This window comes from Babjeviella inositovora, assembly GCF_001661335.1.
Source record: "Babjeviella inositovora NRRL Y-12698 unplaced genomic scaffold BABINscaffold_17, whole genome shotgun sequence".
NCBI classification, from domain to species: domain Eukaryota; kingdom Fungi; phylum Ascomycota; class Pichiomycetes; order Serinales; genus Babjeviella; species Babjeviella inositovora.
Genome location: NW_017566854.1, coordinates 241,118 through 268,883, shown reverse-complemented (window position 1 = coordinate 268,883; position 27,766 = coordinate 241,118). Strand labels below are relative to the sequence as shown.

The following is a 27,766-nucleotide window of genomic DNA, read 5'->3' as shown; positions in this document are numbered from 1 at the left end:
ACGCGCAAAGGACTAAAGTATCCTAACACCCCCAAAATGGAACGCTATACTACGAGGCGTCAACTGATGCGCTCTCACCTCGTGTGCCATCAAAATTAGACCATACACTAATCAACAGTAAGTGTGTATCTATAATGTAACCGATGATCAGACACAATCCCTGCCAAAAATCAGTACGACTCCGCACATGTGCATTTTGTTTTCTTCTTGATGCCGCATACATGAAATAAGCAAGACCGGCCATCCGAATATGACGTCAAGGAAACTCAATTTCACGCGGCGGTTCACACCTATTATTAGAATGACCGCCTCCTGCAAAAGCTCCTCGTTTCTGAGAGGTCCTTTCCCTTCTATGGTACAGGATTTTATACAAACGCACGTGCTTGGTAAGGGCAGCATTGTTTGATAGCCAGTAATATATCTGAGTGACAACAGCTCTCAAAGACGGGTGCACACATCACGCACATCTCACATGATACTACCGTATCCTGGATGGTCACAATCTTTTCCAAGGGTCTGCGGGTAATCGGATAGATTTTATTTCTTGTACCTGGTGTTGTAAATCGGCCCTTCGTGGTTGCCGTGGCAGCAATTTAGACTCCTGTGAAACCAGCATGCAGATTTGTGAGAGAACAGCCGCACGGATAGTGCAGCCGCCAGACTACGAACATTTAACTATAAGGAGACTATATCTCGACAGGTTTTTGACCACAACCTCTCTGCCTCGCAAAACACCTTTAACTACACTTACAACAACAAAACACCGCTAACAGCAATACTAGCACAGACTTATATAACCATGTCTGCTCCAGATGTGTTATCGATCCTTCAGGATCCGCACCTCTTTGAACTCCACGGGGCTTCCATTAGAGAAGACCTCCTCAGATCCTATACCACCCAGTCAGATAACCAGGTGCAGCTTGAAAATGGCCTCCTCCACGCGGAAAATGCTAACAAGGCGTTTAAACAGGCGCTAAGTGAGATCGGAACGGTTGTGATCAGCGTCGCTATGGGAGACTTGTCGAAAAAGGTGGAGATCCATCCGGTCGAAAGCGATCCCGAGATTCTCAAAGTTAAAATCACCATCAACACCATGATGGACCAGCTTCAGACCTTTGCCAGTGAGGTTACCAAGGTGGCCACGGAGGTGGCTAACGGTGAGCTCGGTGGGCAGGCCAAGAACGCGGGCTCCGTGGGTATTTGGCGCTCCTTAACCGACAATGTCAATATTATGGCGCTTAACTTGACGAACCAGGTCAGAGAAATCGCCGACGTCACCGAGGCCGTCGCGAAGGGCGACTTGTCACGAAAGATTAATGTACACGCCCAAGGCGAGATTTTGCAGCTCCAGGGTACGATCAATACCATGGTGGACCAGTTACGAACCTTTGCTTTTGAAGTCACGAGAGTAGCCCGTGAAACCGGTGTGGATGGCCAGCTAGGGGGCCAGGCGCAAATTAACAACGTGGAGGGTATCTGGAAGGAGTTGACGGACAATGTCAACGCCATGGCGCTGAACTTGACTAACCAGGTGAGAAATATTGCCAACGTCACCACCGCCGTCGCCAAGGGTGACTTGTCGAAAAAGGTCACGGCAGACTGTAAGGGTGAGATCCTTGATTTGAAATTAACCATCAACCAGATGGTGGACCGATTGCAAAACTTTGCCAGCGAGGTGACAACCTTGGCGAGAGAAGTCGGAACGGAGGGGATTCTAGGCGGTCAGGCCAACGTCGAGGGTGTCGAGGGTGCTTGGAAGGCCGTCACTGAGAACGTCAACAACATGGCTGCCAACTTGACAAACCAGGTCAGAGCCATCGCCACCGTCACCACTGCCGTCGCGCACGGTGACTTGTCCCAGAAGATTGACGTCATCGCCAGGGGAGAGATCTTGGAGTTGAAGGACACCATCAACAAGATGGTGGACTCCTTGCAGGTTTTTGCGCGGGAAGTGACGCGTGTGGCCAAGGATGTCGGGATCGATGGTAAGTTGGGTGTCCAGGCCCAGGTCAGCGATGTGGACGGGTTGTGGAAGGAGATCACCACCAATGTCAACACCATGGCCGCGAACCTTACGTCCCAGGTCAGAGCCTTTGCCCAGATTACGGCAGCAGCCACAGACGGGGACTTTACCAGATTCATTACCGTCGAGGCATCCGGTGAAATGGATGCGTTAAAGACAAAGATTAACCAGATGGTGTTGAATTTGAGAGAATCCATCCAGCGTAACACCGCCGCCAGAGAGGCGGCTGAGTTGGCCAACAGCGCAAAGTCAGAGTTTCTCGCCAACATGTCGCACGAGATTCGTACCCCCTTGAACGGTATTATCGGGATGACCCAGTTATCGCTAGATACCGAGCTCACCCAGTACCAGCGAGAGATGTTGTCGATTGTGCATAACTTGGCAAACTCCTTGTTAACCATCATTGACGATATCTTGGATATCTCCAAGATCGAGGCGAACCGAATGACGGTGGAGCAGATTGACTTCAGCTTGCGAGGCACGGTATTTGCTGCCTTGAAGACGCTTGCCGTCAAGGCGATCGAGAAGAACTTGGATTTGGTGTACCGGACGGACAACTCCTTCCCGGACAATCTTATCGGGGACTCCTTTCGGTTGAGACAAGTGATCCTCAACTTGGCTGGTAACGCGATCAAGTTTACCAAGACCGGGAAGGTTACCGTGACCGTGAAAAAGTCGAGGCGCAAGGAGCACGCTGACATTCCCGATAACGAGATGTTCTTAGAGATTTTTGTGGCTGATACGGGGATTGGTATTGAGAAGGACAAGTTGGGGCTTATCTTTGACACATTCTGCCAGGCCGATGGTAGCACCACCCGAAAGTTTGGCGGGACGGGCTTGGGGTTGTCCATCTCCAAGCAGTTGATTCAATTAATGGGTGGTGAGATCTGGGTCGCCTCTGAGTATGGGGTCGGCTCCCACTTTGATTTCTCCATTTTGGTGGCGCCTGCCCCTAACGACTTGACCCGCCACGCCAACAGCCTCAGGCCGTTCAAGAACCACAACATTTTGTTCATCGCCAGTGAGCACTCTGAGTCTGATCTCCAGATTATCCACCAGGGTATCCTCGAGTTGGAATTGAAGCCAGATATTGTCAGAAGCATAGAAGAGGCGAACTTGTCCGACCCGGATAAGTACGACATAATTATTGTCGACTCTCTCCTCACGGCTGAAAATTTGCGGTTGTTGCCGGAAGTGAAGTATATCCCGCTTGTGTTGCTCCACCCCTCGATCCCCTCCTTAAACATGAGATTGTGTATCGATTTGGGTATCTCCTCGTACGGTAACACCCCGTGCTCCGTCTGTGATTTGGCAGGCGCCCTCATCCCTGCGTTAGAGTCCAGGTCCATCTCTCAGAGCAACGATGGCTCCACCTCCTACAAGATTTTATTGGCGGAAGATAACTTGGTGAACCAAAAGTTAGCAGTGCGCATTTTGGAGAAGTTTGGCCACAAGGTGGAGGTGGTGGAGAACGGGTTGGAGGCGTTCAAGGCCATCAAAAAGAACCATTACGACGTGATCTTGATGGATGTACAGATGCCTATTATGGGTGGGTTTGAAGCGACTGCCAACATCCGTGAATGGGAGAAAGAGTCGAACCCAATCGATCCTATGAGTTTCCGCACTCCGATCATCGCTTTGACCGCCCACGCCATGATTGGTGATCGCGAGCGCTGCTTGAGGGCCCAAATGGACGAATACTTGTCAAAGCCGTTGAAGCCAAAATTGCTTGTCCAGACCATCAGCAAGTGTATCCACAACTTTAATCAGCTCAAGGACTTGTCTCGTGACAACCAACGGAACTCTTCGTTTGCGACCGCTATGACCAAAGAAGCTGTGAACCCTACGGGGACTAGCTTTGCCCACCGTTCGTCCTCCGATTCCAACACCCCCACTACCTCCTCGTTAAAGCTGGACACTGACGCCCTCGTGCGGCTAGGAGAATCGATCAAGAGCAATCTTGCAGGATTGGTGGGTCTCCTGCAAGAGATTTCAGGCACCAATGGAGCTATCAGAGTTTCCCCCGATGGTGAGAGACTTCTTAAAGGGGCAAAGTCCCTTATCGGCACTCCAAACCCTGAAAGACCAAAGTTGGCTCTCTCTCAGAGATCCATCACAGAGAGTAGCTTGCAAACCTTGGCTAGTTCCAGTGAACCTTCCCCGGTCTTGAAACGGCCTAGATCCGATGATAAAGATGAGAGCTCTGATAGGCACCATTAACGCCGAAGCTTTCTATTAGCCATATAGCGTACTTTTATTTTTTCTGTTTCTTTGTGAATGTATTATATTTTTAGTGGTTGTAAGGTTAGGGCTCTATTTTATATCCAATGGAATACTGCAACGGTGCGTTACAAAAAAAAAACTACTCTGGCAGCGTTCATCGTACGATGACTTCATGATTATATTTATTATTCCTTAGTTGTAGATATGGGTCAACCGGAATTATCTCATTGAAATACATCAACTCCGGCCATTCATGAACTGTTTAAGGGCCTGTCATTGCCATCTCTACGCATATTCCCTGGTTTAGCGGAAGAAAGCAAGTGTTGCGATTTAAATGCAACGAATACCTTGTCGGAGGACCAGACCTAGGAAAGACCCCCGTTGCCATTGGGCTTTGATCTATTCGATGAGCAGCAAGGTTTTCTGAGCCATGCCTTGTATTCCCCATCCGTAAGCCGTGCGTTTCTCGTTTCTTTCACAAATTTTACATCCAAGGATGGCATTGCTTTAGCACTCTCTCCCATGAAAAATCATGTATTCCCCCAAGACATATTTTGGTAGTTCTATGAGTTCTAGAATTTCTCCCAAGCTCCTACTTTCTATGTTTCCCATTTATCGATCTATAACGCAGCAATACCCCATGCGTCTTCGCCACTTTTCTGCTTACATAAGAAACGCGCTTAAAATTACGCGTCACAGTTTGCTAGATCAGGAACGCAACTTTTTATAGCACTTTGCCGCCCGAACCACTTCTTCTATATACGTATTTCCCAGCTATGCCTTCCCCTAAACGATCCGCAGATGCCGCGCTGTCTGACGGCAAACGAGTAAAGTTCGAAGTGAAGGTCGACGCGAATGGTGAATTGTCCTCCAAGGCAGCGACCGCGATGGCGGCTACGGAGGCCTCGAAGTTTGAGCAAGATTTGATCGACATGAGCCAGGCAACCCCACACAAATCCTCGTCGGAGGACCAAACCTGGGAAAGACCCTCGTTGCCATTAGACTTCGATCCGCGCACCACCGACGTGCACTTCCAGCAATTGGATGCAGAAGAGACTACTATTGGTGCCGCATCGGGGATCAGATTCTTTGGCGTGACACCGGAGGGCCACTCGATCTTGTGCAATGTCACCGGATTTATGCACTATTTGTACGTCCCGGCGCCGCGCAGCTTTCACAACGACCTCCTCCCGGCGTTCGTGGCGTATCTCAAGAACAACTACGTGGGGATCCACGGTGTGGAGATGCATCAGAAGGAAAGCATCTGGGGGTTTAACGATAATGTGAAGACTCCATTCCTCAAGGTAATTGTGGACAATCCCAAGTGCATCGCCAAGGTCAGGGCTGGGTTCGAACGAGGTGAGATTCACTTCCAGAACTTGTTCCCGCCCAACTGCATGACCTACGACAACCTCCAGTACTTGTTGAGAATGATGGTAGACACCAAGATCACGGGAATGTCGTGGGTGACGATGCCTAAGGGTGAGTACGAGGTGATTCCTGAGGCTGCCAAGGTCTCGCACTGCCAGATCGAGGCCGATATTCACTTTTCCAAATTGGTCAGCCACCAACCAGATGGCGAGTGGTTGAAGACCGCGCCGTTGCGAATCTTGTCGTTTGACATTGAGTGTGCCGGGCGCAAGGGGATCTTCCCTGAACCCCAGTACGACCCCGTTATCCAGATTGCCAATGTGGTGTCGGTCAGCGGTTCCTCTAAGCCGTTCATCCGCAATGTCTTTACCGTCGATACGTGCTCCCCGATAGTGGGGTCGCAGATCTTTGAACACCAGGACGAGCGCGATATGTTGATGGCGTGGTGCGACTTTATCGTGCGCGCGGATCCTGACGTCATCATCGGCTATAACACTGCCAACTTCGATTTGCCGTATCTTCTCGATAGGGCCCGGCACTTGGGAGTCAAGAACTTTCCGTACTTTGGGCGGCTCAAAAACGTGAAACAGGAGGCGAAAGACAGCGTGTTTTCCTCCAAGGCCTACGGGACGAGAGAGTCGAAAGTGATCAACATCGAAGGGCGCATGCAGTTGGATTTATTGCAGTTTATCCAGAGAGAGTACAAGTTGCGGTCGTACACGTTGAACTCGGTGTCGGCGCATTTCTTGGGCGAGCAGAAAGAGGATGTACAGCACTCGATTATCACAGACTTACAGAACGGTAACAGTGAGACCAGAAGACGATTAGCGGTGTATTGCTTGAAGGATGCCTACCTCCCGTTGCGGTTGCTCGAGAAGCTCATGTGTTTGGTGAACTACACCGAAATGGCGAGAGTAACCGGTATTCCGTTCTCCTTCTTGCTCACCAGAGGGCAGCAGATCAAGGTTATTTCCCAGCTCTTCCGCAAGTGCCTTGAGTTGGACATTGTGATTCCAAACTTGAAGCAGGAGGGGGGGAACGAGGAGTACGAGGGTGCCACGGTCATCGAGCCGATCAGAGGTTACTACGACGTGCCGATCGCAACGTTGGATTTCGCGTCGTTGTATCCGTCCATCATGATGGCCCACAACTTGTGCTACACTACGTTGTTGAATAAGCCCACGATTGACCGGCTCAACTTGAAGGAAGGTGATGACTACACTTTGAGCCCTAATGGGGACTGTTTCGTGAAGCCGCACAAGCGCCAGGGTATCTTGCCAACCATCTTAACCGAGTTGTTGGGTGCGAGAAAGAAAGCCAAGCAGGACTTGAAGAAGGAGACGGACCCGTTCAAAAAGGATGTGTTAAACGGGAGACAGCTCGCATTGAAGATCTCTGCCAACTCGGTTTATGGTTTCACCGGTGCCACCGTTGGGAAGCTTCCGTGCTTGGCCATCTCCTCCTCCACTACCGCCTTCGGCAGAGTGATGATTGAGAAAACAAAGAACGAGGTTGAGGAGCGGTATTCCATCAAAAACGGATACACATACGACGCCCAGGTCATTTACGGTGACACTGATTCCGTCATGGTCAAGTTCGGCCATGACGACTTGAAAACGTGCATGGAGATGGGTGAGGAGGCCGCGAAGTACGTCTCGACAAAGTTTATTACGCCCATCAAATTGGAGTTTGAGAAGGTGTATTTCCCGTACTTGTTGATCAACAAGAAGCGGTACGCCGGTTTGTACTGGACAAACACCAAGAAATATGACAAGATGGACACTAAGGGGATCGAGACCGTCAGAAGAGACAACTGTCGCTTGGTGCAGAACGTTATCACCCGTGTGTTGGAGTTCATCTTGCAGGAGCGAGACGTCACGGGGGCAGAGCGCTTTGTTAAGAAAACCATTGCCGATTTGTTGCAGAACCGAGTCGATTTGTCCCAGCTAGTCATTACAAAGGCCTATTCCAAGGTTGACTACGCCGGCAAGCAGGCCCATGTCGAGTTGGCAGAGAGAATGAGAAAGCGTGACGCGGGGTCCGCTCCTGCCTTGGGTGACCGTGTGGCCTATGTTATCATCAAGACGGCTGGCGACAAGAACTGGGAAAAGTCTGAAGACCCGTTGTACGTGTTAGAGCATGCTCTTCCGATTGACACCAAGTACTACTTGGAGAACCAGTTGGCCAACCCGTTGATGCGTATTTTCGAGCCCATATTGGGAGAGAAGCGCGCAAAGGAGTTGCTTCACGGTACCCACACCCGTGTCATCAAGATGGCTGCCCCCGCAAAGATGGGTGGTTTGATGCGCTTTGCCAAGAAAACCGAGACGTGCAAGAGCTGTAAGACCCCGTTGTCTGACTCGGACACCAGCGGGTTGTTATGCCAGAACTGTTTACCAAAGGCCGGTGAGTATTACAGTGAGGCGTTGGCCAATATGAACAACTTGGAAACCAAGTTTTCGCGTCTCTGGACCGAATGTCAGAGATGTCAGGGATCCTTACACCAAGATGTGTTGTGTTCCAATAAGGATTGTCCGATCTTTTACATGCGCAAGAAGGCCCAGTTGGATGCCAGCACCCTGGCGAAGGATTTGCAGAAGTGGGCAGACACCTTGTGGTGAGTGTGAATATTTATTAATGGATGATATTTTAGAAGGTCTTACGATATTGAATAAAGGTCGAACCTACAAACTCTCCGTGGTAATCAAGGTCTAGAGAGGGTGAATTGCATAGATGCGAAAGTCTCTTCATTTTCAGACAAATTTACCAACGACTCTTAACGCTTGAGGGTTGTGTCTTTTAGTCATAGGTCCTCCTTTCCCTGGATAATTTTCCTGATGCGATGGTGTTACAGGGGTGGCGCCTAGGTACGGTGTAGTAAAACGCCTAATACTGGTAGAACGACGGACCGCGATTGTTATTTCCTGTCAAATTCTTCAACTGGTTACGAATACATTTACCAATCGCTTGCACAACCAGTTTTCGATTTAATAGCTTGGCCAAGTACTCATTCATCTGAGCCCTTCCATCTGAGCCCTCTTCCATATCTCACCTTCACCTATCATGGCGTGGGCTGTCAAAGCAATAACGGGAGTGAGGAAGCTCAAGCTGTCAATTGAATTGTTCCAGCTTTGTGGCTAACCGTTTTTTTCTTGATCCTAAGTAATGCTCATGCCCTTCATCGTTGTTCTGTTTTGTGGAGCTCCGATAAATAATTACTCATGACTACCCCCCTCATTTTTGGAACACGAGTTCGCGTTAACGTTACCCAACATGGATCCTACGATGACTGTACCATCATATACATGTATGTTTAGGCAGACACGAATTCTAGCGGGGCTTCTGATACCTCCTAATCCTATTTACTCTAACTGTCAAGGATTTTCTGCCAGACACATAGGAATATCAAACTCTCAAGCCTGCAACGCCAAAACTCATTTCCAGTCGGTCGTATACGCAAAAGCCGGGAATCAACTTCAAGAAGCACCTCGGAAGGCTTGAGGATTGGCGGTAACGTGGACAATTTTCTGGCCCATAGTTTCCCTATTTAAGCCTTCTATAACATAGGTCAGACAGGAGATACTAATTATGGGTAGGCCGTTTAGCCGGTCTTTATGGTTCTGTACAGGATTATGAAAAAACCATTTGTCTATGAATGAGAGCCATGACTAACCACTAATTGTTCTCATCTTTAACCCTTGATAGTACGTCAAAATGTCCGAAATAGAGTATCAGTTTGACATCCAACACCCCGAATGGTACTACTTCAAGCTTGAACTGTAAGTGAAAACCTGTTTTTGCTAAAACTACCAAAGGTGTGAACCTAACGTCCCCTATCTAGAATCGTTGACCCTGCCATTGTACAAAATCGGTCAAATCCAGACAACACCACCCCTTCCGTGGTTCTTGATCACCTCACATGGAAAACATACCTCCTGTCAGCCTTGAAAAGGTTCCACGGGCTTGTTGGTGAATCAATCCCTGTGGACATCCTCCAGCTTATCGAGACACCCGGGACTCCAAGTTGCATTATCCGCACTCCATGGGACGGGAAGCAAAAGGTGGCTACGTCCATTACTGGATTCACCACGAGTATGAGCGGAGTTGTGGGTTTGGAGGACTACCACAAGGGTTCTTTAAGAATCAGTGCACAATCTGACTTCCTTGTAGGCGTGACGGGACCTGGGCGAATCTAGAACAAACCCACAGACACGATCTTCTCCCAGGTGGTAAAGGTAGATTTCTAGAGAATCTCTCTGAGATAAAACAGCGGTATTGGTATCTCCGGTTCTATCAAGTAGCTCAAGCCTACGTGTTCATTTTCCCTGAGCAGATAGACTGTTGTTTAAGCCATTGGCTATTACTGAAGATTGACATTCACATTTCAAGATATACATGGTTCCGCCAGCGACGTCATTCTTCTTTTTCTAGACCTTGACAGTTATTTATCCTCATAAGATGCAAAGCCTTATTATTCATATACATAACTATTATACAGAGAGGGGAGTATTCTCCTGATCCCACCTTACCAGTAGCAGGTTTCTGCTCCGCGAAACGAGCGAGGTGCTAACATTAATGTTTGGCAGAGTCTACCAGACGCTATAGGTGCGAGTTTAACGCTCCTTGAGCAACTTGTTTCTCTTCTCCTTCTTTCTCAATCTCTCAACCTTCTTGGCGTGCATCTTGGCGGCGATTCTCTCGTATCTCTCCTTCTCGGTCTGGGCTTCCTTCTTCTTCTTGATGGCTTCGATACGACTCTTGCGCTCGGACTCCTTCTCCTCCTTCATCTCCCTCAACTTGTCTTTGGTAGCCTGTTCTTTGATTCTCTGCTCTTCCTTCTTAGCCCAAGTGTTCTTGACACCTAATCTCTTGATACGGAAAGCATCCTTCTTGATCTTCCAGTCTTTACCGTTGACTCTGCTGCCCTCACCGAGGTCTTTGGCGGCGGCTGGGTCCGTGTAGATGGTCGATTCAACCTTCTTTGTGTGTATTGGTTGCATTGTGAATAATATCCGGGTGTTTCAGGAATCCGAACGGATGGTCTAACGAGGGGACTACTTATTGAAATAGATACCGAAACGCAGAGGGAAAAAAAAATTGTCGTGCATATCCGGTGATGAGGTTACCCGCTTGAAAGGCTTAAGCACAAGATATTAAGCCGTAGGATATAGCGATAGCACGGTTGAGAGGAGTGTAGTCTCAGTATATTGGCATAATTATAGAAATGCCAACCTATCGATCCCTGAAAGGGATTTAAATCTGGGAAAACTATAAAGTCATCTTTTCGTAGCTACAGTATTTTACCAATTTATGGTTATTTCAACAGGCTTTTCTGATTTCCCATGCTGGCATCATACTGGAATGCCGGAAGAGCTCAAGGATGCCCGATCGGCAAAGGAATCCACAATACCGTTAGCCTAGAAACATCAGTTATGCCAGGTATATATCTGTGTATTAATATTATTCGTTAGTTTGATTCTGGATATATACAATGCAATAGATTCGGGTCTAGATTCTCTCGGCGGTCCAAATGGCCACCTTGCACGTAGCTTTGATAGCCTCAGTCAATAACATATATGGAACAGCCTTTTCAGCATCGTGTTCAAGTGCAGTATCCAAATGCTCTAATTCTTCGTCTCTGAACTGCTTCACCGTCTCCTTCAAACTGGCAATTTCCGGAGACACTGGGGGGTTAGCGATCACCTCGCCGGTTTCCGCATCCACAGCACCAATGCTGAACTGATTCATCAAGACGCGCAACTGCTCGTTATAGTGGCCACCAATGACGGTTTCAACGGCAACGGTGCATGCCATGGCTGCCTCCTTGCTGAGGGACGCGGTAGAAAGACCAATCCCAAAGGCACCCACCTTCCAGAATGGTGTCATGATAGAGGGTCTCACTCTCTTAGCCGTCTGGAGCTGGTTGAAGGTATCGTGGTGGTGGATTTCCTGTTCCCACATATGCTTCAACACCGGCTTCAAATGAGGATATCTGTTAGCCAACACAAAATATTGGCCTGCGTAGATGTAGTTCGCTCCAAGCTCACCAGCTTGGTCTACACGAACAACTCTTTCCAAAAACGCCTTCTGGGCTTTCGACAACGGCTGGTACTTCAACTGAGGGGCATGTGAAGTGGTGTTGCTCTCAGCTGGTGTGGCAAGGGCTCTGACTGGGAAACGGGTCCGGACAACGGTCTTAGCTGATTTAGATAACATGCTAGCGGTGGAATATGAAACCGTAAAACGCCTAAATACCGTAGATGTCAGCATCAACGTCCCTTTGAAAGGTCAAAGGTACGATTAGGGGCTACGTCAAGGGATTGTCTCCTGTACACTTCTCTAAACGAGCTCCTGCATTGGACCTAACAGTCCCCGTCAGCTACTTTTAGACTAAACATAACTCAAATCGGATTATTCAAGACTCGCATTGAATATAAGCCACCTTTTTACGTATTTCAGAATGTAAATTAATTGCATCTGCATGCTTTCCCCTTACAATTCCCATTGACTGCTAAACTCCTTGTCAGCTTCGTCGACAAATCCCTCGTCCAACAAGCCAATACCAAACTCGTTGCACAACACACAGCTCTTCAACAAAACCTCATCAATCTCCGTCACGTACTTCAGCTTCTCCTCTCTTGAACTGTTTGTAGGTGAACTGCGCTGTCTCCTGAAGCTCTCAAAAAGCTTCTGAAATTTGTAGTCACCGTTCTGCACGTAGAACTTAAGCAAACAGTCCTTATGGAACCCGTGGCCACAAGGAAAGGAAATGAACTGTTTCTTCACCAAAAGCAGTTCACACAAGTGGCACTCTTCTCCAGGCTCGATGATCGTAAACCGGGTCTTATACGCCTCAATATCCTGCTTAATCCTCTCAGCGGTCTTGGTGGACTCTTTCATCTCCTGTGACAACTGGCTGATGGCGTTGTTGTAGCTCTTCAAGGAGTGGATGATCTCATCTTGAAAATGGTTGATGACGGTAAATTCAGGGAACAAGGGCAAGATGTCTTTGAGTGTGAGCAAGCCGTTGGACCTGTTAAGCAAGTAGCGGAGAATTGTGTTCAACTTTTTGGACTTGGAATCCTCGGCCGCAGAACTAGGTTCCGAGACTTCTTCGTCATCAAACTCTCTGAACACAAACTCCAACTTGTTTGAGCCACTCACCACCTCCTTGATCAAATACTTAGCCACCTTGAGCCAGAGCTTTTTCTTCTGGATGAACGTCGCGTTGTCGATCCAAAGCACATCATCGAGCACCCCCATCAGGTCGAGCCCGTCACCCAGTTGGCTGTCAAAATCGTTGATAATGTACTCCACCATGTCGTCCATGTTGTAGTCCAATGCCAAGTCAATGGCGGTGCTGTGCAAGCTCTGGGAGATCAACACCTGGATGGCTGGCTGGATCTGGTCGTGCTTAATCAACAACCGCAACACAAAGTCCTGGTCAATGTGTTTGGATAACTTTAAAAACTTTGTGATTTCCTTCGCTATTGCCTGGGACTTTTGCTCACTCGGGTACGTGATAAGGCTGCTCAAATACACATCGTGAATGATTTTTACGTCGCTCCGCGACGGAGTGGATAAACTACCCATCGTTTGAGTCATCTGGTCCATCTTATAGATCACTTTCTGCAAGAAGAGAATGACCAAATTCTCGTTCCATATTACCTGCGATTTGTGGGTCTTGCTGAAGGTTAAGAGCGCGGGCAACAACTTCACAACATTGACTGGATAGTTGGCATTGAACAACTTTGTCCAAACGTCGATGGTCGCCCTCGGGGAATTTACCAATAGCGTAGTGGAGTATTCGTATATGAGCTCCACTGGCGACGTTTCCTTGCTCAACATCTCTAGGTCCTTTTCCAGGGGTGGGTCGCAGTAGACGGCCATCAAAACCGCCAAGGCATTTTCCCAGTCCTTTAGCTTGATGTAGTACGTCATGGTGAACCGGTAGTCCTTGATGATGTTCGCGTAGAAGAGTAACTGCGGCTGGTTGTGGTAGTTGGTGAGAATCTGGTAGATTGTTTCCTTGTCCAAGCTGACCTGGTTTGTTCTCACAAACCGCTCATAGCTCTGGTTTGTCGCTGCCAAGAGCTTGCTCAAGCTCGCGCTGCTGGCTGTGGACACCCCGTGGAGGCTCGCCAGAAGGTCGGTTACTCCGACGTTTCTCTTAGACGAGATGATCCAGCCTTCGATTTGGTTGAGCTTCGTAATGTATAGCTCCACGATCCAGCTGCTGAGCAACTTTTTTTGCAAGGCGTTGGCGCCTTTGAAGGTCAATAGCAAGTAATCTAACAACGCATCCGTCTTTTCGGTTTGGGTATCGGCATCAGTCTCGGTATCATCCATTAGATTCAACGCAATGCTTTCAAACGGTTCTGTGGTGTTGGCAAGCAAGTTGGCTCCTTCCTTGAATTTGCCCTCGCTGAGGCACTGGCGGCCCTGTCTGATCTGGATGAGGTTACGCACCAGGGCCGAGTCTGTCGATTTCAAGGCTTCGTCGTATTCGTTTCGGGCGACAAAAAGCTCCCAGATATCTTTCGATTCGTTGTTGGGGACGATTTCCCAGATCTGGTGGGTGGAATAGAGCCAGAACGTGGCCGTATCAGACTGGTAGTCCGCCGTGCACCCCACAATTGACTCCTTCACATCAAGGCTGAGCTTGTTTTCGTAAACCACCTTGTTGTCAAGCTGGTTGGTGATGCTCAACGTGGAGCTCTTGGTGTCAAACGTCACCAAGTGGTACCGCGTCACAAGCACGTTGGCCGCGGGTACGGTCAATCCCTCCAACCTGGCACGGCTGCTCTTGATCACCTTGCCCTTTTTGACGATAAGATATTCGTCGCTGAATTTGCCAAATTGGTAAACCTGGTAACTCGAAGCGTCGGTCATGGACTCTGCTGGGGGCGTTTTGAGTGCGGCCACCACGTCATCCAGGGTCCACCCGTAGATCTCCTGGTGTGTGAACACCGTAATCTCGTGTCCCCGGATGACAATATCGTTGACGGCATTATTCGACCCTGCCTTGAACACGCATTTCAAGTGATGGTCGTCTTTTTTGGCAAAGTCATCGTGTCTGACCAACTTTGTGTGAAGAATCTGCCCGATTTTGGTGCCCACCAAAAGGTCGGTTTCGAAGGGATCGTCCGTTAGCCAGCGGAGACACGTGGTCTGAACGCCCTTGAAACGGGCCATGAGCTTCGGCCGATCGTAGTGAAGGTTCAAATAGTAGTGCGCGGAGGTCAACTCAAGAACCACGTGGCAGCCGCTGGGGGAAACAAAAACGTTCGTTACCGGCCCGTTCAGCGCAATCACAGAGGTAAGGGCGATCTCGGTGATCCGGGAGGGGTCCTCGAGGTTGATGCGGTAGACATGGGAATTGGCAATAAGGTAGAGGATGTTACTGGCGATCCGTAAGAACTGCAAGTTGCTCAAGTCAAACTGGAGCTGCACCAGCTCTAGCGAAAAGACTGGAGGTTTCATTGGTTGTATAAGGGGAGAATATGGGTATCTAGTGCGGTGAATTGACGGTGGCAATGGGGCGTAGTGGCATTGGTGGGGGGGAGGGGCTCCTTTTACTTTAACGGCGTGCCCAGAACTCTCAGACCCAAAAAGCGTAATATTCCTGATCAGGAAGTCAAGCCCGATAGGAGCGAGCAGTGCCTCAAACTGCGCTATCGGCTGGGCGGCGATATAACAGGACACATATCGCCTCACTTCCTGCCGCCTTCATTCCAATTACACATCTACACAACCCCAAAATGGATGAAACATTAATCAGCACCATTAATAAGTTACAGGACGCGTTGGCGCCATTGGGGGGAGGGTCACAGTCGCCAGTCGACTTGCCACAAATCACCGTCGTGGGATCGCAGTCCTCCGGTAAGTCCTCCGTCTTGGAAAACATTGTTGGAAGAGACTTCCTCCCTCGAGGAACGGGTATTGTTACCAGGAGACCGTTGGTGTTACAATTGGTCAACAGAAGAGCCGCGAAGAAGAGCGGTAACGAGTTGCTCAACATCAGCACGACCGAAGCGGATGGCTCCAAGTCGGAAAACAACGCCGATGAATGGGGTGAGTTCTTGCACTTGCCGGGCAAGAAGTTCTACAACTTTGACGAGATCAGGCAGGAGATTGTCAGGGAAACGGATGCCAAAACCGGAACCAACTTGGGGATTTCCGCCGTGCCAATCAACTTGAGAATCTACTCGCCCCACGTGTTGACCCTCACGTTGGTTGATTTGCCGGGCTTAACCAAGGTTCCGGTTGGTGACCAGCCAAAAGATATCGAAAAGCAGATCAGAGACATGCTCATGAAGTTCATCTCCAAGCCAAACGCCATCATTCTCTCCGTCAACGCCGCCAACACCGACTTGGCCAACTCTGATGGCTTGAAGTTAGCCAGAGAGGTTGACCCAGAGGGCTCCAGAACCATTGGGGTTTTGACCAAGGTTGATTTGATGGACCAGGGTACCGATGTGATTGATATCTTGGCGGGCAGGGTCATTCCGTTGAGATTCGGCTACGTGCCGGTCATCAATAGGGGGCAGAAGGATATCGAGCGCAAGAAAACGATCAGAGATGCGTTAGAAGATGAAAAGAACTACTTCGAGAACCATCCGTCGTACGGCTCCAAGTCCCACTTCTGCGGTACCCCGTACCTCGCCAAGAAGTTGAACACCATCTTGTTGCACCACATCAGAGCCACCTTGCCAGATATCAAGATGAGGATCGAGGCCTCCTTGAAAAAGTACGTCCAGGAGTTGGCCAGCTTGGGACCCGAAATTGCCGACTCTCCAAGCTCCGTCATCTTGAACATCATCACCGACTTTTCCAAAGATTTTAACGGGATCTTGGACGGTGAGACCAGGGAGTTGACCTCCCAGGAGTTGAGCGGTGGTGCCAGAATCTCCTTTGTCTTCCACGAGATCTACAAGAATGGTATCCAGTCCTTGGATCCGTTTGACCAGATCAAGGATGGTGACATCAGAACCATCATGTACAACTCTTCCGGTGCCGCTCCATCCTTGTTTGTGGGTACCCAGGCCTTTGAGGTTTTGGTCAAGCAGCAGATCAAGCGCTTTGAGGAGCCATCCTTGCGCTGTGTGACCTTGATCTTTGATGAGTTGGTGAGAATCTTGGCCCAGATCTTGGCCCAGCCACAGTATTCCAGATACCCGGCGTTAAAGGACCAGCTCTCCCAAGCGTTTATTGAGTTCTTGAGAAAGGCCATCATCCCAACCAACGCCTTTGTCACCGACATTATCGAGGCTGAGGAAACTTACATCAACACCGCCCACCCAGACTTGTTGAAGGGCACCCAGGCTATGACCATCGTGGAGGACAGACTCCACCCGAAGAAGCAAATTCAGCTCGACCCTAAGACCGGCAAGCCGTTGCCAAACCAGCAAGTCCAGCAGGTCCAACAGCCTCAAGCGAACGCTACCACAGGCGAGGAGGAAAAGTCTGGCGGCTTCTTCGGTGGCTTCTTTGCCTCCAAGAACAAGAAGAGGTTGGCGTCGATGGAGGCTCCTCCTCCAGTGTTGAGAGCCACCGGGCAAATGACAGAAAGAGAGACCCAGGAAACTGAGGTCATCAAGTTGTTGATCTCCTCCTACTTCAACATTGTCAAGAGAACCGTTTCCGATATCATCCCGAAGTCGATCATGTTGAAGTTGATCATCAGATCCAAGAACGAGATTCAAAAGGTATTGTTAGAGCAGTTGTATGCCAACAAGGATGTAGCTGATCTTGTCAAGGAGAACGAGGTGACCGTGCAGAGGAGAAAGGAGTGTGCCAAGATGGTGGAGGTTTTGAGAAACGCCAGCGAGATTGTCTCTAGTGTTTAGATGACTTTTATATTTTCTGTTCCATTTCTAATAATATTGTTTAATTTTTAGCGTGCTAGTTTGTAACTTGGCAGGTTTATCAAAGACCGCCCAGCAAATGGGGGTTTAGCCATAATTGGCCGTTTTCGGTGCAAACCCAACTCAATTGCGATATGACGAATCCATCCGTATGGAACGTGTAAACAGCGGAGCAGATCGATCAAATGTTTCGAAGCAGTAAGTATTTTATGGTCTGGTTGGGAAAGCTAAAGGCTAAACTGCTTCCAAGCAATTTGCCTGGTAGCAGGAATAAGCTCATGCTAATCAACAATAATGAGACTGCGGACAACAGGCAGGTATCGTTATAGCTACAAGTTAATCCAATATTACTGAGTGCTACGCTTTATACACAGCAGTTCTTCGTCCATATCTCCTGTGTAGAGCCGTAGGGAAGATTCCAGCCATGCCGACGCACGTTAGAGTAAATTCACGAACGTGTATCTGGAAAGTAAATTCTCATAAAGGAAAACGGGAGCTTACCAAGCTATAATAACCTGGCTATGGATCACTCGACTGTTCATACGTCATCGTCCTGACAAAGGTGACGGACATGCTGTCTTACAGATTGATAAGATAAGTACGACAGTTTACTACTGCTGGGATACGTAACAAACCCTATTTCCGGTGTCACTTGCAAACACTATTTAGCGCGATATCCAGTACTGGGTGGCCCCAGCAGGAGATTCCGCTAGGATCCTGCATGAGCAGTTTAGGTTAGTTCACCTGCATGCTAACTTCCCTGCACGCTGGTTCGTATCCTAATCGGGAGTCTGGAAGCGGCAATCATGCACATAGATAACGCATACATGAGGTCACCATTCAATTACGTACGGCTCCGATTAAGGGATGCAAGCGATACGCCACATATAACATGGTCAACCCTTGTGTGGGAAAGTTTTTCAGATATCTAGGTTCCTCAACAGCCGGGAATGTCTTGCTATAGATAGCGACCCTTCTGACGTATATAACCGGACACACTTGCAAGCAATAAGAGCCTGCGCGTGCATCTCTCTTACAGTCCCAGGACTTCTACCTCCCCAAATCGCCACACCCATGACAATACCGACCGCACTTATCTGTGCGATTAACACAACGGGTCTAATGATCCCGCTTTCTCGGCGCTTTACTGTTTCTTCTCCGCCAGCTTCAGATGAGAATGCACTAATCGATGAAAATACACATCTCATCCAATCTCGCCGGGTATATAAACGGCTCGAACGAGAACTCTATTTGCGAGACAACCCACCCAGATATGCATCCCGCCTTTTTGATGAGCTATCACGCTTCTATGACCAAGGAATGGTACCTCTAATTTTGGAGGCACTCTCCGCGACGTTTTACCTACTGTTTTATTCGCTCGAGCTCTTTGATGCCACCAGCCTTGGCTCTCCCGGAAAGCTCCTCGGTGGTCCTTCGTTTGGGCTTGCATTTGTGTTTGTATATTACGTTTTTCTAACGTTTCTACACTCTTGGAACATACGTTGGCCTTTCAAAGTGGCAGAGCTCGCCCATACGTCAAGTATGCCGTGTATTACCAACTCTCAGTCTGCCCAGCGCTATCAGATATTGCAAGGGGAGGAGTCCTTCCCCAGCTCACCCACTTTAGCTATTTCCGTCGATGGCAAATCGAAGAATGCGAAATTTACTGTCGTGGACTGTAGGGACGACATCATACCGGTTGTGTCCTCAATTACAGACACTGTCACCCAAGTTATCGAGATTCCCCACAAAGGCCCATACGATCCGTATCTGTGCAACAAGCAAAACGTGGTTACTGTTTCGGAGCTTCTTGAAGAGGGGCTTGACCTGACCGTCTCACAAGAACGGACACAGCGCTGTAACTCATTTGGCAGACATTCAGTGACGATTGGTCCCGTATTGGCCACTTTGTTAACGTTTAGCCCAGTCAAAGGTCATGCGCTTCCAGTTTACGACTACATGACTGCTTTTGTGGAAAGGGATACGGTCCCTAAGGCTGAGCTGGCTATTTCCAGCGACCTTTCTCGAGTGGTATTGTTGGAAATTGGATTGTTTTTGTTGCTCCTATCGAAGGTAAGCACTCTATTTTCATCATGTGTCAGATACACCAAGAAAGAGCGGCGCACAGACGTGCAAGGAGATATTGCAGATACCTGGGAGTATGGTGAGCCTTCTCGTAACCTTACCCATCCCTTTGTTTCTGGATTTGGGAATATCTATGTTGCTGAGGGGCTTTATTTCGTCACCATGATCGGTTTGGCGATTTCCGGTTACCCCGCATTCCCTGGTATTTTGGGTGGAAATAGTAACCCTCAAAACGGTTATAAAACTGCCAATATAGCATGTTTTTCGGCTCTCGCGGCTATGAATTTGGGGAGCTGTTACTTGGATTTTTGTGGAGCAGAAATTAAATAGACGAAGGAATTGACAAAAGTGGACGGGGTGTGAGCGTGTTTTATTAATGGCTGTTCAGTAACCTTTAACATGCTTGGGACATCAGAAGATTGTATCCGGAAAGAAAAGCGAGAATCTTTTACATGTGTTTCCTTTTTATCAGTACTAAGATTGTTAGTTTCGATCCGTTGTCATACAGTATGGTTGAGAATATAATCATATTTGATATGTGCAAGTACCAGCCTTGCTCGTAGAAAAAGAAAACGGTCAGCCACAAATCCACCCTTATGGGCTTTCATCGTGTTCCATGGAATGCTTAACCTCTTGGACAGTAGAACCGAAGTTCATGCCAAGGCCGTTGAAGTCAGCAGGGTCTTCACCGAACACCTTGGCCACTTCTTCCAAAGAGTAGCCGGCAGTCTCCACAAAGGTGAAATAAACAACCGCAAACTCCACCGCCAAGATACAGCAGTAAACAATGTAGTACCTCCATTCAATAGCATCCATGGCAACAGGGTTGACAAACCCGTTGTAAATCAAGCAAATGGCAATCCAAGAATTGCCAATGTTCAACCCCTTGACTCTCAAGCTGTATGGCAAAATCTCGGTGATGTACAAGAATGGCACACCGTTCATCCCAATGTTGTAACTCGCGTAGTACATGAAGATCATCGCCAACACCCCGGAGGCCAACAGCTTATCTTTAAAGTCTCTTTGTTGGTTGATGGCCGATAAGGCGGTCCAAACCACGTAGAATAAGCACATCAAGAAACATGACGTGAGGAACATGGTTCTTCTCTTGAACATACCAGCAATCAGAGCAACAAACGAGGCAGTGCCCAAATTGTAGATCATAAGCCCACCATTGATGATCAACTGTCTGTCGGGAGAAGTAATGCCGATAGAGTTCAATACCTTCGGTAAGTAGTAAGAAACCAAACCGTTACCGGACAATTGGGTCATAGTGGCAACCATGATCACTAAGAACAATCTCTTTCTGTTGGCAGGAGTTTTAAGGAAATCGGAATACTTGGAGTTATCAGCAATCCTTTCCATTTCCAAGGCCGTCTGAATTTCCGCAAGCTCGAAATCCACCATTTTACTCGCCACAGCTTCATCGCCCCCACCATGGTGTTTCATCAACACAGCACGGGCATCGGCGATTCTATCCTTGCTCACCAAGTATCTTGGAAACTCCGGGATCATGAAGATGGTACAAACCTGGAAGAGCGGAATTGCAGCTTGGCAGTAAGAAGGAATTCTCCAGGCGTAGTTCGATGCCAAGTTTCTGGTGCCGTAGGTCACCCAGGCAGCAATAACCGCACCCAAGTACCAACATGTGTTGTAGAAAGTGGTGGCCACCTGACGATGAGATGGGTAGGCAATCTCCGAGACCCACGCTGGAGATGAAACTGCCGCAATACACGATCCAAATCCAAGAATGACTCTGCTGACTAAAAACATAGCATAGTTTACACTAGCTCCCTGGATCATAGCGCCAATGATAAGAATAACCTGACCGAGAAGAACGGCTTTCTTACGACCCCATTTGTCAGAGAAGAACGACGCGATTGGAAAAGCAAGAACCGTACCGAACACCGTGCCGTTGGTTAAAGCACCTAAAACAGCGCCCTGTGGATGGCCCATTTTCTTGCCCCAGTAAGTCAAGGACTGCAACCCGTTCAACATGGAACCATCGTAGCCGTTGTTGGTCGAGGATAAGGTGATAAGGAAGATGCACCAATTGAGGTAGGAAAGGTGGGTAACTCTCCACCAAGGCTTCCCGTACGTCACAACGTAATCGCCGAGTAATTCACCGTGGCTGTTAATTTGGACCTCAGGATGCAAATCATCCTTTTCGTTGCTGTGGAAGGCATCCATTGTTGTAGTGTTAAAGTAGGGCTAAGCTTAAATGTAAAACTTGATGTTTCTGAGTAGGAAGACTTTTTAGGATAGAACGGTGAGGTTTTCGGTATATTTTATACCCTTGGTATGTATACCTCAAAATGAACCCTCTCCAAAGTAGCCCATATATGAACTTTAAGCCGCATGAGACGCATTCCTATGTAAAAGTATGGAGAAGTGACTACTCCATGCACCTCGGCTCATCATTAACCAAAATTCAAACCTAAACTGCTTACCGTCCCCAGTATGCGCAGCACGACCCGCGCTGTAGACTCAGTGGAACGTTACATATCCAGTCTCCGTAAAATCCTGCGGTCCTGGAGCACCCCGCATTGTTGCATTAGCACTGAAGGCTTCAAAAGTGAGGTGGTGACAATTTTAGAAGAGAACTATATCGGACATACAAAAAACAAAGTCCTAATAGGGGGTCTATCCTCGGTTCAGGGTTGTATCTATAGCCATGTGGAGGTTACATTCCGAAAATATGCATGCTTCCCCACACGTTGTCGATGAACAAAAGTAACAGGTCTCCACATTTGTTCACTAACTACGGTTGCAGTGGTAATCAACGGTATGGTAGGATCCTTTTAGAAAATTAAATTACGGTATATTTACTAAGTGTCAATGATATTATGAACAGCGGTAAGTTTGAAGGGATTAGGAGTGCGGATATTTTGTCTCAGCACTATATAAATGGGGGGTACACCGATCGGCGGTGGAGTCCGGCGCGACATCTGGACGAGTGGGTAAATCAGGTGTGCAAGGAAAAACGTATCCCCACCCCTCCCGGAACATCTTCGCTCCATCCTCCATGCATGTATCCATAATTCTGATGGAGCTAAAGCATATACCGTACGCTATGAGGTCTATGTCTGGGTAGCTTTTTCTTGGTTAGAATTGAGATGCCTTGAGGTCAGAGGTCTCTCCCCTCCACCAGCGTACACTTATTTGCTCTTCATAAACGAGCATTCATGGTTCTTCCGCTATCGGAGTAATCACTCACGTTTAAGCTCTGAATAAATAATACATCATGGGTCATTCGATAACTTTTTCTTGCTAATGCATGGCAAACCTTCGGTTATTATCGCCGAATCGCACATGACCAAATCCAAAAAAGAAATCTGAGATAATCAGAAGCACGGTTTATGCTGTTTCTATTACGAAATGAATCTTAAGTTGACCAGACTCTCGGTTTATCTTTACATTAAACTAAGAGCCAAGGATGTTTTCCATTTTCGGTTCGAGTGCGATAAAAGGGTAGGTCTTACGATAATTTGCGGTTTAATAATATCAATTTAAACACGTATGGAGATTATATGCACCATTGAGAACGCCGGTGTAGTTTCAAGTATTTACACCCCTCCCTCAAAGCGTTCTAATCAAAGCTCATGGGTTCGTTAAAGCTTTTAGTTGTGGAAAAGTGCGGGTGGGCTTGTCAGAATGGCAAGGTATCTTGAAGGTCTAAGTCACCCTCTCATCTAGGCTTAATTATAAGCCCATCCTTGTCCTCTAAGTTTCCACGGGGTGAGGCTGAAACTCTGGGATTTTTGATGCCGTCGTGTGAATCATGATCCGGACATCAGGCCATGTAATGGCTAAATATCAATTGGAATTTTTATGCCTCTATACCGAAGTTGTAAGTGATTTTCATAAATGCTACGAAATCGACAATCTCTCCCGCTTGGTTCGGTCCACAAAAAAATACACCCTCCAGGAAAAATCTCCAAGTGGTTTTTCATTTCCCTTTGAACAAAACTATGAGAACATAGTGTGGTGCTATTAGTCTTCTGTCAGTGACTTGGAAGGTTTGTTGAGTATGAAGGGACCGAGCTCTGTTTGGCACTCAAAGCTTTGAAACGCTGACCCGGTTATTTTTTTCTCCGATTCGCTTTACATGAATTATCCACTTTTTGTGTCTTGTTTTATGAACATATCTAAGGGCTTGGATATTCATATCCCCAAGGAGGAGAGGCACTTTTTTAGGGATGTTTGAATCCATTCATGGGATAGCTCTGGCTTATAGCTATTTTGTTTGTGGAACAGCTCTGGCTTAGCTATTCCGTTGTCTTATCTAAAGGGGATAGTACTCATATATCCTACTAAACCCCACAAAAGTTATGAGATCACCAAAATTAATCTTGTTCTAATGCCTGGGAAGCAAACCCATCTTAGACGAAAGCTCTAGCACCCTATCTGAAGATTTATACTCGCCTTTTCAATCCCATACCTTAGCCTACTTAGCCAACCCAAGAGGCTTGGCTGTGCAAAGGTTCCACCATTACTCGAAGGATTCACCTTGCCTAGTAGTCTGTCAAATGGGTTTGGATCCGATTCAGACATACTGGGTAGCGCTATCTTTGGCTCCACGGTTTTCATTGGTGACCGATTACTGCGAAGGGGCTACAATTCCCAGTGGCCACTTTTCCTCGGGAGATAAGACGCTATCTGAAAGACTGAATTTAAGAACAACCCTATAAACGATCAAAACTATGGCAAGGGAACCACCCCTAATTGGTCTAAAACACATCTTTCAATCCAATTCCGCATTTAACCCTTTTGACGTGTCTAGCGGTTACACTCGATGACCGTCTCACCATCCTCAAGTTGTTGTTCTTGCAGTCGTTTCACTATCCGTTGTTTTTTAGTAGCATACTTAATTTTGAGCATACTAGGCTCATCTTTGAAGGCATTGTCATTCTCTAGTGTGCTGGGACAAGACCCAAAAGCCGGTTCCCCAGTGTGTCACTTGGCCATAAAACCGCCCACGGTGAAAACCCATCAACTATCCCCGTCTTGGCATGGCCAGTGGTTTCCATCCGGTCATCAGATTTTTGCTATATACCCTCATCTTCGTCTAATTTCCTGAAAAATCTCTCTCCTTGAAATTTCTACAGATTTAAGGCAAAACACCAACTGTAGTCCTGCCTGCTCACATATACATAACCGGCCCCTCAATCCCTCGTATTTGACATAACACCGGAAATTCTGCCCTTCTCAAAAAAGCTTGGAGCGTTTAGTATAATTTATAATATTTTTGCGTGGATATTTGCTGTAACCATTATCACTCTCCTCCAAACATGGAGTTCCAAATCTAGCCCCGCATGATACTTCCCTATTAGGCAGTCTAGATTAATAGTAAACCTAGGCCATGCGCGCCGGCTCCCCTAGTCCTCACTGGGAGAAAATTTTGGGCGAGTCCCATGCTTTGTGTTTCCGGCCAAATTTCGTAACGACACTTACATACGCGGCAAGCCACGCTCTGAATCGTCTCGTATTAACGTACACACACCCTCTCATTTCCAGTAGTATATCACCACTCCTCCAGTATAAGTATTTAGCTATATTTATACTGTCTCTGAATAAAGCCGCATTCTTTTCACCACAACATGAGCGCTTCAACATACGGTGTGACTCCACCAATCTCCACAGCAGTGCCAACGCCGTCGGAAAACCGGTTGAATGACTCATTGATCGCCGACTTGAAGGCGCAGGGGTCGTTTGAAACCGAAGAAGGCACGAAGAAGAGAGCCGAAGTGCTAGAGATCTTGCAGAGCTTGACCCAGGAGTTTGTCTACACGGTGTCACGCCGCAAAAACATGAGCGAAGGAATGGCAAAAGATGCCGGTGGCAAAATCTTCACGTTTGGATCGTATCGTTTGGGCGTGTACGGGCCGGGCTCCGATATTGACACCTTGGTGGTGGTGCCGAAACACGTGTCGCGTGAGGACTTTTTCACGGTGTTCAGCGAGTTATTGAGAAAAAGGCCAGAGTTGGAAGAGATAGCGCCGGTTCCGGACGCGTACGTTCCGATCATTAAGATCATCCTCAGCGGCATCTCCATCGATTTGATCTGCTCGCGAGTGGATCTTCCGCAGGTCAACGCCACCATAAACTTGAACGACAACAACTTGTTGCGCAACGTTGACGACAAGGACTTGAGGTCGTTGAACGGTACAAGAGTGACGGACCAGATCTTATTGCTTGTGCCTAAGCCAACCGTCTTCAGACACGCGTTGCGCGCTATCAAGCTCTGGGCGCAGAGGCGCGCCATCTATGCGAACGTGTTTGGCTTCCCCGGCGGTGTAGCGTGGGCGATGCTCGTGGCGCGAATCTGCCAGTTATACCCCAACGCGGTTAGTGCGATCATTGTGAGCAAGTTCTTTAACATCTTGGTGCAGTGGAACTGGCCGCAGCCGGTAATCTTGAAACCCATTGAGGACGGACCGTTGCAGGTGAGAGTGTGGAATCCTCGCTTGTACCCGGCCGACAGATCCCACCGCATGCCCGTCATTACGCCGGCCTATCCATCCATGTGCGCCACCCACAACATCACCGCATCCACCCAAAAAATCATCTTGGAGGAGTTAAAACGAGGGTCCACGGTGATGAATGAGATCTCCATCGGCCGCAAGCACTGGGCGGACTTGTTTGCGCGCCACGAGTTCTTCCACAAATACAAGTTCTACTTGACGATCGTGGCGGCAACCAAGTCCAATGCCGAAGACCACTTGAAGTGGAGCGGTTTCGTTGAGGCCAAGTTGCGGTTGCTCGTGCAGAAGTTGGAGATGACCGAGGGCATCGAGTTGGCCCATCCGTATGTCAAGGAGTTCAACAATTCGTACAAGTGTCTGGGCGACTCGCAGGCGAACCAGTTGTGCGAGACCCACGGCACGTTGCAGGGCGAGGAGTTTGCGAAGCTAATTCCAGAGATCAAGACGGACTTGGCGCTGAGCAACGAGCGTACCAACGCCGACCATGAGGTTCACTTAATGAAGTTGTATGTCGGATTGAGCATCTCCATTAGCAAGGACAAGAACGACAAGAAGTTGGACCTCCAGCAGCCGTGCTCTGAGTTCTTCAGCATCTGCCGCGGCTGGGTGGACTACGATGACCAGAAGAACTCCATTCAGATCAAGCACGTCAAGTTGTACGACCTTCCGAACGACGTCTACATCGAGGGCGAGGAGCGGCCGTTGAAACAGAACAAGAAACGAAAGAACGAGAAGCGCGAGGCTGGCAAGAAGCACGACAAGCGGCCGAAATCGATCTCATCCAGCTTGGCTGAGTCGACAGGTATTGAGCACGCCTTGGATGGTAAGCTTCCTTCCACCAGCGAGAACCAGGCCACCACCTCCGTTCAGTCATAGGCCAACCGGGATCTCCCTTGGCAGTCATCTTCCAGTGTCTCCCTGTTGCACCATGTACTGACAATTGTTTGACCCTCCCATCATTCCGTTCCCCGAGCGCTGTACCATACCAGAACGGGGATATATAGTTCCCCCGTTACGATCTGTGTCAATAACCCTGTTCCATTATCACATTGCTAAAGCATCCTGCCGGTCATCGGTGACATTCACGTGTTGCACGTTTAATTTAAAATGTACAAAAAAGATAACAAAATTACTAACCAAAAAAAAACTCTCGCATACTTTATCTTTTTTTATTTTTTTTTTTTGTATATGGTGTATATCTAATATAACCTTCGAAGAGAATTGGTCTAGGACGTGTAGCCAGGTTTCGAGATCCATAAGACATACGAGTTATATTAAAGGGCAAATCAACCTCTTATGAATTGCCCGCGGGAGGTTCTGTAAATCACGCTCATCCCCATGAAATCTCAGACACGATATCTGGTTAAATGCAGCTCGAATTAAGCCTGCGTTAAAGGGTGTAATTATGTGGTCTAAAGTCAACTGGGTTTGATGATTGAGGGTAGCAGATGCTTTGGGTAGTGGAATCCATCCATTCGCTGTTGACTAGTGTATACGAAGAGGCAAGACATTAATATATTCCCCCTATCGGTGGGATTCGGCGTTGGTATATTATCTAAACAACGAACCCACTTCTAAATATTGATTGTCAATCACCAAAAGCGGAACTCCCCGGGTATACATATCAGCGCGGCTTAGCCGATACAGTTTGAAGCTGTGTCCAATTCCACTCGACATCCTTTCCGAGCCCCCGAAAGGACGAAGTTACGTGT

At 48.1% G+C, this 27,766-nt stretch overlaps 11 protein-coding genes across 11 annotated transcripts; 6 read left to right on the top strand and 5 right to left on the bottom strand.

The window, feature by feature from the left end:
• The first annotated feature begins 609 nt into the window (after nt 1-609).
• Nucleotides 610-4,401, top strand: NIK1 (Nik1p). The gene has a single exon (XM_019130077.1). The coding sequence runs from the start codon at nt 800-802 to the stop codon at nt 4,241-4,243; it is 3,444 nt and encodes a 1,147-aa protein (XP_018982581.1). The 5' UTR covers nt 610-799; the 3' UTR covers nt 4,244-4,401.
• Nucleotides 4,402-5,133: 732 nt separating this feature from the next.
• Nucleotides 5,134-8,238, top strand: POL3 (DNA-directed DNA polymerase delta; the record flags this gene model as incomplete). Its single annotated transcript, XM_019132052.1, has 1 exon — nt 5,134-8,238. One exon carries the CDS (start codon nt 5,134-5,136, stop codon nt 8,236-8,238), a length of 3,105 nt encoding a protein of 1,034 aa, XP_018982580.1.
• A 1,059-nt stretch (nt 8,239-9,297) lies between these two features.
• Nucleotides 9,298-10,022, top strand: BABINDRAFT_103990 (uncharacterized protein). Its single transcript, XM_019126733.1, has 2 exons — nt 9,298-9,396; nt 9,459-10,022. Exons 1-2 carry the CDS (start codon nt 9,332-9,334, stop codon nt 9,811-9,813), a joined length of 420 nt encoding a protein of 139 aa, XP_018982579.1. The 5' UTR covers nt 9,298-9,331; the 3' UTR covers nt 9,814-10,022.
• Nucleotides 10,023-10,140: 118 nt separating this feature from the next.
• BABINDRAFT_163749 (CGR1 family protein) lies at nt 10,141-10,664 on the bottom strand. The gene has a single exon (XM_019130076.1). It carries the CDS (start codon nt 10,615-10,617, stop codon nt 10,231-10,233), a length of 387 nt encoding a protein of 128 aa, XP_018982578.1. The 5' UTR covers nt 10,618-10,664; the 3' UTR covers nt 10,141-10,230.
• A 281-nt stretch (nt 10,665-10,945) lies between these two features.
• Nucleotides 10,946-11,895, bottom strand: BABINDRAFT_163748 (putative monooxygenase). Its single transcript, XM_019130075.1, has one exon. The coding sequence runs from the start codon at nt 11,831-11,833 to the stop codon at nt 11,126-11,128; it is 708 nt and encodes a 235-aa protein (XP_018982577.1). The 5' UTR covers nt 11,834-11,895; the 3' UTR covers nt 10,946-11,125.
• Nucleotides 11,896-12,023: 128 nt separating this feature from the next.
• On the bottom strand, nt 12,024-15,161 carry BABINDRAFT_163747 (uncharacterized protein). Its single transcript, XM_019130074.1, has one exon. It carries the CDS (start codon nt 15,098-15,100, stop codon nt 12,110-12,112), a length of 2,991 nt encoding a protein of 996 aa, XP_018982576.1. The 5' UTR covers nt 15,101-15,161; the 3' UTR covers nt 12,024-12,109.
• Nucleotides 15,162-15,378: 217 nt separating this feature from the next.
• VPS1 (dynamin-like GTPase) lies at nt 15,379-17,466 on the top strand (the record flags this gene model as incomplete). The annotated part of the gene is made up of 1 exon (XM_019132510.1): nt 15,379-17,466. The coding sequence occupies one exon, from the start codon at nt 15,379-15,381 to the stop codon at nt 17,464-17,466; it is 2,088 nt and encodes a 695-aa protein (XP_018982575.1).
• Nucleotides 17,467-18,243: 777 nt separating this feature from the next.
• BABINDRAFT_103885 (uncharacterized protein) lies at nt 18,244-20,045 on the top strand. Its single transcript, XM_019126732.1, has one exon. The coding sequence runs from the start codon at nt 18,559-18,561 to the stop codon at nt 19,897-19,899; it is 1,341 nt and encodes a 446-aa protein (XP_018982574.1). The 5' UTR covers nt 18,244-18,558; the 3' UTR covers nt 19,900-20,045.
• A 118-nt stretch (nt 20,046-20,163) lies between these two features.
• On the bottom strand, nt 20,164-21,767 carry BABINDRAFT_181856 (uncharacterized protein; the record flags this gene model as incomplete). Its single annotated transcript, XM_019131158.1, has 2 exons — nt 21,715-21,767; nt 20,164-21,657 (listed from the first exon to the last, which is right to left on the bottom strand). Exons 1-2 carry the CDS (start codon nt 21,757-21,759, stop codon nt 20,164-20,166), a joined length of 1,539 nt encoding a protein of 512 aa, XP_018982573.1. The 5' UTR covers nt 21,760-21,767.
• A 2,106-nt stretch (nt 21,768-23,873) lies between these two features.
• Nucleotides 23,874-24,261, bottom strand: BABINDRAFT_103834 (uncharacterized protein). The gene has a single exon (XM_019126730.1). It carries the CDS (start codon nt 24,157-24,159, stop codon nt 23,965-23,967), a length of 195 nt encoding a protein of 64 aa, XP_018982572.1. The 5' UTR covers nt 24,160-24,261; the 3' UTR covers nt 23,874-23,964.
• Nucleotides 24,262-25,169: 908 nt separating this feature from the next.
• On the top strand, nt 25,170-26,930 carry PAP1 (polynucleotide adenylyltransferase; the record flags this gene model as incomplete). The annotated part of the gene is made up of 1 exon (XM_019126731.1): nt 25,170-26,930. The coding sequence occupies one exon, from the start codon at nt 25,170-25,172 to the stop codon at nt 26,928-26,930; it is 1,761 nt and encodes a 586-aa protein (XP_018982571.1).
• Nucleotides 26,931-27,766: the final 836 nt, after the last annotated feature.

Coding starts and splice junctions, on each gene's coding strand:
- NIK1 (XM_019130077.1), top strand. CDS start 800: ATGTCTGCTCCAGATGTGTTATCGATCCTTCAGGATCCGCACCTCTTT.
- BABINDRAFT_103990 (XM_019126733.1), top strand. CDS start 9,332: ATGTCCGAAATAGAGTATCAGTTTGACATCCAACACCCCGAATGGTAC. Junction 9,397..9,458: donor TACTACTTCAAGCTTGAACT/GTAAGTGAAAAC, acceptor TCCCCTATCTAG/AATCGTTGACCCTGCCATTG.
- BABINDRAFT_163749 (XM_019130076.1), bottom strand. CDS start 10,617: ATGCAACCAATACACACAAAGAAGGTTGAATCGACCATCTACACGGAC.
- BABINDRAFT_163748 (XM_019130075.1), bottom strand. CDS start 11,833: ATGTTATCTAAATCAGCTAAGACCGTTGTCCGGACCCGTTTCCCAGTC.
- BABINDRAFT_163747 (XM_019130074.1), bottom strand. CDS start 15,100: ATGAAACCTCCAGTCTTTTCGCTAGAGCTGGTGCAGCTCCAGTTTGAC.
- BABINDRAFT_103885 (XM_019126732.1), top strand. CDS start 18,559: ATGACAATACCGACCGCACTTATCTGTGCGATTAACACAACGGGTCTA.
- BABINDRAFT_103834 (XM_019126730.1), bottom strand. CDS start 24,159: ATGAAAACCGTGGAGCCAAAGATAGCGCTACCCAGTATGTCTGAATCG.